The following is a 14,364-nucleotide window of genomic DNA, read 5'->3' on the forward strand; positions in this document are numbered from 1 at the left end:
GCCTTCCCCTTTCCTTGTCACAGCCCACCACCATGCCATTAAGCTTGCTTCATAAATGCAAAGTCGTTTTCATATGAGCCTCAGTAAAACGTAATCCCTTCAAGTGTTAAAAATAACAGCATGCATCTCTTTTGGGTTATTGGTATCAGCTTTGTTTTATACAACATGGATGTTAGGAGTTGGTTGCATTCTGGATTGAAAAAGTCCACTCAAATCTTTGTTCATTTGTAAAAAAAGATGTGGAGATCTTAAAAGTCCAATAGCGTGGTTGCTCTAGAATTACTGGAAAACATAAAAGAGCAATATAAAGTACAAAACTATATACATACTTTAAAAAAGCAGTAAATGGAAATTAGGTTTTTTTTGGCAGAGTGGTTGGTGGGAGAGATTTTAATCATTACTCATCCTATTTTTGCAGCAACTGTATCTCATCAGGTCTAAGATGCTGTTGATTGTAAGATGCATCCCAATTGCAGTGACATTAAAGTATTTTAAACATGTGGCTGTAGAATGGATGAAATGTGGTAAATGCAGATTCTCTGTGCCCCAGGACCTCTGGGAAACTTTATACCATGTAGAGCAAAAGTCAATATGTGCTGGGTCTGTATTAGCTCCTTTTAATTTTGTTCATAGTGAAGTAAGTTTTGATTTTTTAAAAACAAATTGACACTAACATTTAGATGACCTTGTGTATCTGTCCAGAGTGTTCTAGTGAGGCCTGGTGGTTCAAACTTGGGCTATGAGAATATAAGTCTAATTTAGGGTTAGAGAATACTCATGTTTGAAACTGGAATAATAAGACATAACATGATCTTTCATCTGAAATATGCCCCTGATGTACCTCTTCTGTTTTTCAAGCTCTCTGAAGATGAATTATGAAAATTCATATCCGTAGAACTAGTTTGAGTGTCAACTATATGTAAAGACCTGCAGGTAATTAATATGAATAAAATGTGCCACAAACTCAAAGAGACCTTTGAGTGACTAAAGAGTCTCATTATCTAGGAAATTTTCTTTATCTGCTACCTAATTCCTTTGCTCAACTCATAGTTTAAATCTATCCCCCCCACCCCCATCATGGTCAGTAGTGATAGAAACTCATTTATAATAATCTGTGGAAGAGAACAAATCTGATTGAGTCTCTGCGTAGCCAACTTCTTTTTTAAATGAGTTGTGTGAACCTGATTCTAGTATAGGATCTGGTGATGGAGACCATGGAAGCCCAGATATTAACTACTTTGCCCCATAGATTGACACTGGCTTTGTGCAGGGTCAGTGAAGACACGTCTGGAGCAAGGACAAAATAAGTAAGGCTAGAGAATGTGGGAAAGGTGGATTATCTGGGGCCACAATGATATGGGTTGGTGGCCTGGTCTTATGGGCGAGGAAGAGTTGCCAGACAGCTCCAGGTAGTAATTGAGACACTTCGCATTTTAGTCTGCCTCCCAGACCAACTTTGCAATAGGAGGCTTACCTTGGTTTCCTGTCATGGCTATCTATCCTGTGCCTTTCCAGAGGGTAACATGCATACAGACAACATACAGAGATGACAAGTACATTTGCAGTTATTCGTATACACCAGCATAGCTGGTGCATCTATTATTAGGCCACTTTCATGTTAAAATTTTCATTATTATGACATTTCAGTTTGGCATTTTAAAATTTCATCTCTGTCCCTTTTCATCTGTTATATTTGAGTGACTCAGATGTCCCACATCAGAAGTGTGTTAGACATGGGGGGGGGGGGATGAAACAGACACAGTCACTTTCCTCAAGGGTTTCACAGATTAAGGCAAAGAGAAAAACTCAGCCCAGAGAGGGAACTAGCCCTGCTAGCCAAGAGACTTCTTTACTTCTTTGTTAGTAACACACAAAGCAGAACCCTGCCTCAGGAAGATTAGGATTCCACTGATCCTCTAAGGCAGTAGGTAAGGTTCTGGAAGTTCTGTGATACACTCAGGTGATACTGGCTCTTTGTGTTCCCAGGGCTGTGTTCAGATCCTCAGATTAAAAAGGTTCTTCTTACTATTTCCCCTCAGAGAACAGAATTGTCATTTAGAGATCAGTAACTGGGGTAGGTTAGCCATCTGCTCTGGAGAAAGGGCCAAAGAGGTTTCTGTGAATTGAATTAGGATTCCCCTCCCCCACCAGCACTGCAGAGTGATTTTTGAAAAAGAGGGACTCTTTGGGCTCAGTGAGGGAACTGTTTTAAATGGGAGTCTATGCAGTACTGTTTGCTGGTGTTTGAACCTCTTGGTAAATAACTTGCTGTTGCCTTGATTTATTATCTTTTTTATCTTGATTACTTTGGAAAATACCATTAGAAGTTTTGAGATTTTGCACAGCTGCTCCATCCATATCTGGAGATACCTTTTTGAAGAAAGGTGAGATTTCAAGGCAAGATATAAAACCGTACAGAAGTTATTTGGATCTCTCGAGTTTATGTCCCTTTGTTCTTAGACAGAATTTGCTGAAGTAAAGATCTCTGTATAAATCTGTGACTGTATTATCATAGTCAATTCAGGTATATAAGTTAACATCTGTTACAAATGTTGGTCCAAACATGCCATATTTACTGAAAACATACCTGTAGGAAATTTCATTCAAGGTGTGCAATTATAATTTAATTTTTTAGTGGTAAGTCAGGTTATGCTCTTCTCTTTCCTTTTCATCCCATTTACAAACAAATCAGCCAAAGCGTAGAGCTAAAGAGGAAGAAGGGATGAAGAGCAAGAAGGAATCATGTACTTAAGCACTCAGAAAGTTTTAGCTTGGATTCATTTTTGGTTGAAACACAGTACAAGTGTTATGTTTAGTTTCCCCTGCTCTAAAATAGCACTGTTAATTTTTTCATTTGGTGAATTTTCACACAAGTGCTAATCACACGTTTCTATAAATTATATTAATTTAACTTATTTCCCTAAATGTTGTTCTGCAGTGTGTAGCACGGATGTTCTCAGATTCTTGGCTGTGTAAGCTTGTTGCAGTTGGAAGCAGAACAGAAACATCTGAAAAGCATTATTTGAATTACCGATGCTGGAGCATCTGATCTCACCTTTTACTCTGGTTCCTAAATCACAACTGTTCTTTCCCTTTGTATCTAATCTGTATGTCCTGCCTCCTCCATCTTTGACATTACCCCAAGGTTGGTTTTTTTGGAGAAAACACTATCATCATACAAGTAGAAGTTAAAGAAAGAGTAAATTTAGGTAATCATATTTGATGTTTGATAGTTTAGTTTGTAGGAGGATGACTACTTCAGATTTAGAAGACAACGGAGATCGGTGTGGGTGATACTTCTTATCCCTAAAAAGGAGTACTCGTTTATGAAAAATGTAACTATTATTATTTTTTTTTTCTTTTCAGAGTATGATTTCATCCATTGTAAATAGCACATATTATGCCAACGTGTCAGCAACCAAGTGCCAGGAGTTTGGGAGATGGTATAAGAAGTACAAGAAGATTAAAGGTAAACTGACGTTTTTGTTTTTAAAGCCTATTTTTAGTGTCTTAGGGCAATTAATTTTTGGTTCTTTGGAGTTTATGCTAATTTTAGGTATACATTTTTATAGAATTATATACAATTTTTACAAAGGTAAGATTCTTAATATTTCCATCAGGAGATCCTAATTAGCTCCCTTAAAACTAAGATGGTATTAGAACTAAAGTAAAATTCGTAGCATAATATATGAAGTTTATCGTCTTCACAAGAGATGCATGTGAAGGCCAAGATTTTTAGAAATACTTGAAATGGTTTATTTCAGATAGGCATGTCTATTTAAAAAGCTCAATCAATGAATCACTGGAAATTTAAAAGCAGTCATTGTAGGTTAAATCAGCACTTATAGTTCAAGTACCAATTAACAAATGAGAATGACTGCTTGCTGTGGTATCAGGAAATCTTTGGTTAAAAATGGAGTTTTGATGTGTTTATTTGGTGACAGTTCCAGAGCAGTGGTTAAATCAAAGGGTCTCTGCTGCAGTAAAGCAGACTTGTGTTCAAATCTCTGTTCTCCCTTTGCTAGTGTGTGTTTGAGCAAATTATTTAACTTCACCAAGATTCAGTCTCCTCATCTGAAAATTGAAACAATAAAAGTATCTAAATCACTCACTAGCTGTGAGGACTAAATAGGTTAATACTGGCATAAAGAAACCTCTTAATAAATAATAGCTGTAATGCCATAATGCTATAATAATAATTAATTGTAGTAGTGGTAATAGTAGTAATATAGTAAATGTGGAATTGTATCTGGTCCTGAAAATACAGTCTCTTGTATGATAAATGGCATGCTATTTAGACCATCCAGCCCTTTAAATATGTCAGTGATATTTTTCCTTTACAAATAATGTCAGTGTTGGAAACATTCTGGTGTCCTCACCCAAATCAAATGCTATTCAAATTCAGATCCTACCAGCCCCTGAGGGGATTTGGGGAATTTTTGGGTAACATAATAGGTTGATGTTCGAAGGTCCTTCCACTCTCTATTTTTGCATGGTTATGACATCATCCATCATACCTTATTATAGGTATTCATAGCCTTGCTAACAGTTCACTGCCCCCATCTGAGGTTCAAATGACAATTTATGGTGGGTAGGTAAAAGTAAAAGATGAATTTATTTGTTTTACTACCTGCTGGTTTCCTCCAGAGAGACAGTATCGAAGTAATGCCTGTTGGTTGTTTGGTATTTGGGAGTTGTTTACCTGGTTACCTTTTGAGGAAACGAACTTTACATGCATTGGCAGCACAGTTCTGATTACAAAAGATTGAGAGCATTTTATTCTAAATATCCAATTTATAAGGAAAGTCAAGATGTTGAACTACCCAGGAGAATTAAAGTGCAGTGAAAATTGAATTAAGATCCATTTCTCTTCAGAGTATTCTAAAATTCTTAGAAGCATTTAGATTCCAGTTTGGGCACTTGCTTTACAATATTACTAATATTAACTCTTATACAGGATAAGATGAATAACTCCTTCTCATTATAAGACATGATTGTGTAGTTCAGAAGGGTTTCTTTTCTCTAAGTGTTGTCTCCAAGTTTTTCTTTTAAAATAAAATTGTTGAAGTGTTTGAACATATCCTCTTTGGCTAAAAATCAAAAGAATCATGCAGCTTCAAGGTCATTTGTTAGATCCCATTTACTTGCTGTTAGAAGAGAAAAGGAAGAGAGAGTCCTCTTTTAATAGGCTGGAGTATAATTCCAGATTCAGAAACTCTCCACTCTAGTGTTTTTAGAATTGCCACTACAGAATCTGTGTATGTGTGTGTGTATGTGTATGTGTGTGTGTGTGTCTGCTCACACACGCATGCACACACACACACAGGAACACTTGTATCTTCTACTTTTTTCTTTCTTAGAGATTCAATTCTTTAAGCTATTTTTTTTTTCAAGATAGTAAATGCACAGTTAAATCTTAAGTGTCATAAAAGCAGACTGAGACCTTGATTTCGATCAGGAGGTCAAGGATCCACGCCTGAAGAGGCTGCCAGACACTGTGTACACATGCTATTCAAAGAGATGGAGCTAGTCATTGCTGTTGAAAAGTGTGTGTGTGCATGTGTGTGTGTGTCAGTAGGAGGAGAAAAGGGAAGGTTAAGGTATGTGTGAAGTAAACACAAGCTGCCGTAAAACAGTTCAAGTGGTGTTGATTCATCAACCAAGGGAGTGGGAGGAAAAACAAAGAATTCGTGGCAGGTATAATGGTGTACAGAAAATAAACACCCGGAGAAGTATATTTTATTAACTTTCGACCCTCAGAGAAAAGGAAGTGTCAGACCTATCCAGGCACATTTCATCTGAAAGAGGCTTTGTGCTATGAATAGATAGCACTGTGGGAGTTCCTATCTAGTAGAATCCACTTCTCATGGGAAAGAAATTATTTTGTTTGTAAAATTTCTGTTTGTGTCCATCCATTTCCAAAATAAGAAAGAGAAGTAATGAGTTTCAAATCTGGAAATGAATAGTAGCAGAAGCAGAATTCTACCTTAGGGCTCTTCCTGAGAACCTGGAAGCCAGAGTTCCGTGTCCTTCCTTGCCCCCCTACCCACCCCATTTCAACCCCCAAATTACCAATTTACATGTATCCTGCTGATACAATGTATAGAAGAAAATCTCATGCGAACTTACTAATGTCCCAAACTAAATGCAGCTACATTGTTAAATATGTTTCCTATTATCTGCTAATGTCTGTTTTAATAAAACAGTGGGAACTAAATGGTTGCTTCTTAATCAAAACCATGATTTCCTAACATAAGCTATGTGATTCTGTTACAAATTGCCACATATAGATCTCCTAGGTCAAAACTTTTTTCTCTTCTCATAGAAATAAATAAACAGTAAAATAATTATATACTCTGAAAGATCAAAGTAAATATGACTAAAACCTGGCAAAAATAAAGTCTACTGGGAGGATTAAAAAAAAGGATCAGATTGCAAATTCTATAGTTAATGCTTAAATAAATATGAGAAAAATGAACAATCAATAATTTGATATCATTAAAAACAGATGTAAAAAGTATATACAAATGGAATTGTCTGAATTTTGAAGTAAACATTTTAATGTGCATTTTTTGAATTTGTTGTTATTATAGCTAAACTATTTACACTTATTCTTTAAAATGTCCTAAGTTAGTTTGGCTTAGCATGTTAACTTTATTTTCCCTGGTGATCACAGCAAAGTACATTCTGTTTACCTTTTTTCTTTAATTTCAAAGACAATCATGGTTGACACAGACATATTTGAGTTAACATTAGTGTTAATTCAGGATGGATGGGGAGAGAGAGTTGGCATACTCTGCTTTTAACATCCAGAACTATGAACCTGCTTCCCAGGAATTTTTGATACTGAATAAAATGAAGTGGGCAGATAGGGTAGTAGTTGGTTTAGACAGCATTTTTTATTACTGTTCATCTCGTACTGTAATTGCTTCTGGCCTAGATTTTACAGCGTAGAGCTCGTAAGCTCCCAAGTATAAGAAAAAAAAAAAGTACCTATTGTGTAAAAGCAGGGGATAAAAAGACCAATATTAACAGTTGTTTAATGTGTAGGAGTTTTAATGTTGGACACAAGGATAATCCACAGGGACCTGGAAACGTTCATGCTGCTACAAAATTATTTTTAAGAATTCTTGGGATTATGTGGAATTTACCCCATCAATTTTTCTTTCATAAGTTCTGCACATTTTAATGAAACACTTATTTTTTTAACCTCTTTTCTATTAACTGTGTAGATGTAAACTTGCCTCATCATTTTTATGAAACTAAGTGGCAATTATATATGCAGTACCATCAGAAATTATACTTTATGGCAATCTACTTCTGCAGGGCATCTTCTAAGAATAAAAAAGTGCCTTAACAAAGAAGGACTCATATATTTTAAATGCTTCCTAATTAAAAATTAGTAAGTTAAAATAATGTTATATCTAAAGTGTTTTTCATCTGACACCAAAAGCGAAATGAAGTGTCATCTTTGGTCAGGTCAATCTCAGCTATTTAATATGTCACAAGAATTAAGGGGTCATTGCAAGTTCACACAAATACTAATGGATATTGTAAAATTATTTGTGTCATAAAATAATACCACTAGAATGAATGGACCTAACCAAACCCCATATTTTGGCCAGAAAGCAAAATTACCCTCATCACTTTTCTTTTCTCAATCATTGCTCAAGAACCCCCTGACTGTTAGTTGTCTTAATTTTATTTATTTGAACTTATTTTGCAAAATATTAAAAAGCTGGAAGAAATGAGGATTTTAAAAAACCAGTGTTACTTTTCCAAGCCTGGTTTATTCTAGTAATCAGTATTTTATCTGACCCTGTCTGATCTAGTCTTGCAAGATCAAACGTCCAGGCCAGCAAGCAGACAGTAAACAAAGCCCATGAAGGGTTTCAGTAAACACAAAGATTAGATGTTGAATGAAAATTAAACTCCTTGAACTAGTCCTCTGTACTAAAGTGGTTAAGTGGGTTGTGATTAAAAGAAATAAGTAATTATGATCATTATAGCTGAAATGATATAATGTTACCACATTTAAAGCACCTCTTGTACCCAAAAATGATTGTGTCATTTACAGAGCAGTGCCTCAGAGTTGAATAGAGAAATCAGTGTCCCCTGACCTGGTTCCATGAGGCAGCCCCTGCTTAGCCATGGTGGTATCGGTGGTCAGGACAATGCCTTTAATCAACTGCCGGTACTTCTCCCTCTGCTGTTGTTTAGCTCTGATGAGGTAAAAGCAACTTACTTTTGTCTACCTAATTTTTCTGAGTCGTGAGAGAAATTTTCTTCCAGCTTTGGATCTAAATGAAGGTGTTCGGCAAGGAAGTTTGTCCCTCTGCCTGTATTGTATCTTGCTTAAAGTAATGCCAACATCAGATCCTTGGCTTTTATATAAACCCTTGAACTTATATAAATTTCATATAAGTGTTTATGGAAATAAACACTTCCACAACCAGCCGCTTTCCATCTTACTGGTTTTCCAACATTTGGAAGAGCCTTGTGCTTTTTTACTGTTACAGTTGCTGATGTGCATTCATCAGTCACTTTAGCCTGTTTGGTCCTCCGACTGGAAGCTTGTTGGTAGTGTCAGCGAGTAGAAGAATGGTTTGTGGGAAATGTCACGGACCCTAAGCTCAGGTATTGGCCAGTTCCTTGCTTGGATCTTAAGAAGCTCATTCTGGCTTCTTTGGCCTGAACTTTGTTTATTTGTAAATGGGCATAAATGTTAAAATGTAAAACAATCATTTGTCAACAATATGGATTGTAGATTAAAAGAAACAAACTTGCTATCTGCTTATATTTATACTATTTATGATGCCATTTTAAACAGATGTTTAAAAAGGATGGAAAGGGAAAAATGTTTTTTTCCTCACTTATCTATCCATCCATTCATCTATCTTACATACTTACTATTTGAAAGAAGTTTAAGACACAGTTCTTGGTTTCAAAAAGCCGACATCTTGTAAAGTTAGTTTGAGTGTCAACTTTATGTACCTGGAAGGATTCTAAGTGGGAAATATTACATAGTCCCTCCTTGCAAGATAATTACAGTCACAGTTACAGAACTCATTTTAATTAAATAAATGTTTAGTCAGTGCTTCTACTACAGGCCATTTTCAGTGCTAAAAGCAGGGAGAAACATCCAGAAACACGTAAGATGTGGTTCCTGCCTCTAGTTGGGTTGCTGTCAGCCTAGCAGGGGAGGCAGCCCTCCATCTGGAGAAAATATAGCTTGTGTTATGGTAGCACAGAGAATGGTCCATAAGTTTTACCTGATAAGTGTTAGGTTGGAGTGGAGGGTAATTTGAAAAGCAGCCCATGAGTTATGCCTTAAGGAAGTAGAGTTTTGCAAGGAGAGAAAGAGAAGGAAGAACACTTCAGGCAATTGCCAAGTTCATTGGTATAGATGCAGAGGTGCAAAAGAGCATGAATGTTTAGAAAATATGGGTGGTTGTCCACTATGTCTAGAATGACAGTACATTTATCACAACACTATCATGTGATGCCCAGAATGCCTAACATTTTAATTGGTGAAAAGGAAAAGATGGAGCATGGTTACCTGTGGGGTTGATGATAGCATCAAACATTGGTAAATGAGCTAAGATTTTTGGGGGGATCTGCTGTGGGTAACATTTGTGTTACAATGATGAAAGGTAAGATTGGTTCCTTACCCTGGGGAACTCTGGGAGTTTGGTTGAGGCATATGGAGAATCAGTAAAAATTTTTCAGCAAGGGAGTGATATGATGAAAGTGGTGGTTTAAAAAAGAAATTTCTTTAGAAGTCCGCTAAAACTGTGTGTGGGGGTGAGTGTGTATGGCAGGAGAGGAGGCAGGTGGGGGGTTAAGGGCAGTATGTGCACCTGGGAGGAAGTAGGCAAAATAGAATCTATTGCCGCCATGTATACAAGTAAAGATAGGAAAGCGAGGCCTTGGCTTTTGGTGGCAGCAGTGAGAAAGAGAGAAGTGACCAATGTCATATGTGTGTGGGAGAGAGAAAAAGAAATCAAAGTAGGATTCAAGGTTTTGAACTTAAGTGACTATGGTTTTGACAGAAATAGGACAATATAAATTGATCCGTTGCTTATACTTCATTGAGAGTTGGTGAACTAAGTAGAGATATCCACTGGGCTGTTCAAAATGTGGAATCAGCTGACCAATGGGACAGGACTAGAGAATAAATTTTGGAGCCAATGTTTTTGACATGATAGTTAAAATCCACCAAAAGAGCATTCTCTAAAAAAGAGAATGAGAACAGGAGGGGATTAGAAGCTTTGAGGGGAAAGGAGCCATGGGTTAAGAAGATATGATTAGGAAGAAAGTGAGGTTTCATGGAAGCCAAGGCAAGATGGGTTACTAGTGGAGAAATGCTATCAAGGGTGCCAGGAGGAGGAGAAGGAGAAGAGGTATTTGGAGGTTCTTAGCTTTGGCAAAAAGGGGAGCCATAATGACATTGGAGGGAGCTGTTTCTTCATAGTGTGACAACAAAGGGAACATATATGCATCTGAGAAGGGAAGGTGGCATGGAAATGAGGATAGCCGATACTGGCTTAGTCAGGAAAGGATATAAAAGCAGCTACCTAGAGCATTAGGATTAAGTTTAACACACACTCCCCACCCTGTCCCCAGTACTCAGGAGAAAGAGGATGGAGCCAGTGGAGGCAAAGGCTCTGGAGAGGAGGAAGGGTGATAAGCAGGAGTTGACAAACGAGGAAAGGATGGGATCTGAGGCACAGATGATGCTTTGCCTTTGAAGGAAAGAGAAATAGCCATGTCTTCTTTAGAACCCAAAGGAAAGGAAAGAAGATGGACAAGGAGACAGGTTTTGGAGATGGAGGGAGATGTAAAGAATGAGGCATCTCATACCCTGGGGCGCTGTTGTGATTATCTAGCAGTACAAGAGAGAATGGCTAGGATGGGGATTGGTGAGGAGAATACCTGAAACAGATTCTGGGCCAACCATTTTTGGGCAACAGTGGGAGAATAGGGAGCTGAAGGAGGTGACATAGTCAGGGGTTTATAGTGGTTCAGGTCTCTTCAAGTCTTAGCTTTTTCTTACAGTGTGCTTTAGAGTTCTCAAAGTCTCAGATTTCCATTTGTCCTGCCCAAAGCAAAATTAGAAACTCAAGAACAAAGATAGATCTTGTGGTGCCTGATGAAGACTCTACAGAGTTGTGAAATGAGTTTTTGTATGTAGACCATGAAGTGTCCAGCTTATTAAAAATCTGGTATGATTGTGGTGACATCATCTTATTTTGGGAAAATCAATGGGTTAGAGTCAAGAGAATTCTCTTGCTTTCTTGATCAATTAAATAAAAATTATTTATTTTTCCTTGGATGATTTACAAAGTTGAAAGACGAAAAAGCACTTAAATTCACAAGGTGCTCAAAGCTAAGTACAAGTGCTATGTATGCTAGACATTGTTTAACTATTTACCTGACTGATGATAGGCCTTCATTTCACCGTTCGCAGGAATTTGAGATGATCTGATTTAGGATTCTTGAACTCCCAAGGGAATAGATGAATCTAGACTCATATAGAATATAAATCAGGCTATGAGTTCTAACGTTGGGCCTTTCAAGCTGTCACCTTCCTAAGTTCCATGTTCTTTTTTTTTTTTTTAAAGATTTTATTTATTTATTTGACAGAGACAAAGCGAGAGAGGGCACACAAGCAGAGGGAGTGGGAGAGGGAGAAGCAGGCTTCCTGCCGAGCAGGGGGCCCAATGTGGGGCTCGATCCCAGGACCCTGGGATCATGACCTGAGCCAAAGGCAGACGCTTAACGACTGAGCCCCAGGCGCCCCTAAGTTCCATGTTGTAAAATAATTTTGACTCACTTGTTTTTTTAAGATTTATTTATTTGAGAGAGTGTGTGCATTCAAGGGGGCGGGGGAGGGAGGAGCAGAAGGAGAGGGAGAATCTCAAGCAGACTCCCCACTGAGTGCAGAGCCTGACACTGGGCTCCATCCCACAACCATGAGATCATGACCTGAACTGAAACCAAGAGCCGGATGCTTAACCAGCTGAGCCACCTTGGCACCCCTTGACTTACTTTTAAATAATCCCCCTACTAGACTGAAAGTTTTTTGAAAGAACATCTTAGGGACACATCCATTTCGTGCCCTCCTCAGACTCCTGTGAACATAGGACTTTGAACATTGTAGGGACTTATTTTAGTAAATAGTAATAGAATTGGATTTAATATATGAACTTATTTGAACATATGCATTTAAAACAGTTTTATTTTTGCACATATGATATTGTGACTAATCTTATTTGCTATCCAATATCTCAATGGAGAGAAAAAAGACAGTCTCTGCCTGTTTAATTCATATTACAAATGTCCTTAGCAAATTAGTAATGGGTTAAAATTATTCTTTTTTTCTATTAATTATTATTGAGCTAAAGATTTAGCAATAGTCAATTCCACTGAAAGAGACAGTAACACCTTTGTTAAGTAAAAATTAGGGACCATGTATGTAGCCTACGAAAGCATCCCTTTGAGGTTTTTCCAGCTAGTTTATTGAATATTTTCCTTGAAATAATGGCCTGAAACATTTAAGTCCTGTAAAACCAGAGAGAAAGGCCAATGGAAAAGAATGAATTATGGGTTTTTTCTTTGATTAACTTTTCTTTAATAGGTTGAATTAAAGAATTAATACACACAGAATGCCAACTGGCAAAGGTAGAATGCTCCTAAACAATAATGTTAAGTTTCTGAAATGCTATTTTTTTCTATTGTACTGAACTCACCTCTGAAATTATAGCTTCAGATTAAAATAAGGGATAAAAATAAAGATATTATTAGATATAACTTGCTTTAACCTGTACAGAAAGTTACAGGAATGCTTGAAATGGTCCATGTTATCAAACCACGATAAAGCGTTGCTGGAAATCAAAAGGGACAGTAGTGTTCAGATGGGGAGGGTTGAGATTACAGGAAGGGTAAAGGTGGATAACGCTCACTTTTTCCATGGAACATAATAGGTCCTATGAGGTTTTTTTTGCCAAAGCACAGAGGTGTCCAGCTTCAAGTGCTTTATGGTAGATATATATGTTTTTGTGGATCTTATATGATGGAAAAAGGAAGTTGATAATAAGGGGAAAATACATCTAAGAAAACCAGTCATATGGTATTATCACAGTGCCGGCTGGTACACTTCGCTTATGGGGCTGGAAGCATTTTCCTTCCAAGCCTTGTTTTATTAGGAGTTAACAAGTTGGCTCTGAATATCTTGCTCTAGGCAGAGACTTTGCAAAAGCAAGTTCTCAACCCAGAGACAGATTCTCTTCCACAAATTTAGAGAAAAACAAATCTTTAACTTTCGGAGTCCTAAAAGACTTAGCTTTTTTTTTTTTTTTTTCCGTTTGCCCTTCAGCCCTTTCAGACTCCTAATATTTTTCTTTAATTATATTTAGTGAGCTTTTCTGGTAATAGTTTTTTTTTTTTTCTTTTTTAATGGTGTGGGATTTATATTTGATATATATGGAATATTAGCTTTAGCTCTCAAATCATGTCTGTCTGTGTTAACAGAAAATGGATTTTGTACCTCTGTACACATTGACGTTGTACCTCAGTTATTGTCTAGGACAGAGTAAATCAGAAATCTTTTCAGTGATTGGGCATATTCGGTATTAACATATGGGATGCTGTTACGGTTTGTCAGGGAAGTTAGGGTTATGATTCTTTGAAAAAGAATTTAACTCAGTGAAAGAGTTTGGGTGGACAGTATGGTTGTTTAGTGATAATATGTAACCCAGTTCAGAGAGAAGAGTCAAGATAAATATCAGGTTGAAGCATATGAAATTGCCATTTTTGTAGATTAAAATTATGTATTGCCAGTTTCATATAGTTCAATCATATAGGAATTTATGGTTATTACCTTCTTATGTGAGTGTACATACCCCTTTTTATTTCTTGTTGTTTACATGTTTCAAAGAAATACTTCATATTTACAGAATTTATAAAGAGTTACCTCTCAAAGCTTTCAGTTGTGTGATTCCTGTCTTTAATCAGTCAGGTGGGAGTCCATGTTGATGACACTCATTTTGGAGCAAAGCTTTTTTGGCTGCAAGAAAAATAAAAGAAATGAGTGTGAATTTATATTATACATGACTAGAATAAATTGCTAATAATCAACAGAATTGGGATGAAAAAAACTATGTTTATCATCAAATAGAAATGCATTTTAAATTATAGGCAGGTGTTACAGGCCCATCTATGTGTAGAAAAGAGTTAAATTGTCTGAAGCAAATCAGAGTGGAGTATTTCTAACTAATGCTACTCAGTGCTGTATGTCCAGGGGCTGGCATCATTTCTGGCACATAATAGTTGATTAATAAATTCTTACCATAGGAATTAAAA

The 14,364-nt window shown here is 36.9% G+C and overlaps 1 protein-coding gene across 7 annotated transcripts in view; it reads left to right on the forward strand.

Annotated features, from left to right (window-relative positions):
- SATB2 (SATB homeobox 2) overlaps positions 1-14,364 on the forward strand; it is a 192,993-nt gene that overhangs the window by 93,012 nt on the left and 85,617 nt on the right. For all 7 annotated transcript variants that reach the window (XM_032405335.1, XM_032405346.1, XM_032405319.1 and 4 more), the window contains one exon: positions 3,367-3,469. In XM_032405335.1, the coding sequence (XP_032261226.1) occupies positions 3,367-3,469 (103 nt within the window). The remainder of the gene's footprint in view (positions 1-3,366; positions 3,470-14,364) is intronic.

Source organism: Phoca vitulina, unplaced genomic scaffold, assembly GCF_004348235.1.
Source record: "Phoca vitulina isolate PV1807 unplaced genomic scaffold, GSC_HSeal_1.0 scaffold1, whole genome shotgun sequence".
Classification (NCBI taxonomy): Eukaryota; Metazoa; Chordata; class Mammalia; order Carnivora; family Phocidae; genus Phoca; species Phoca vitulina.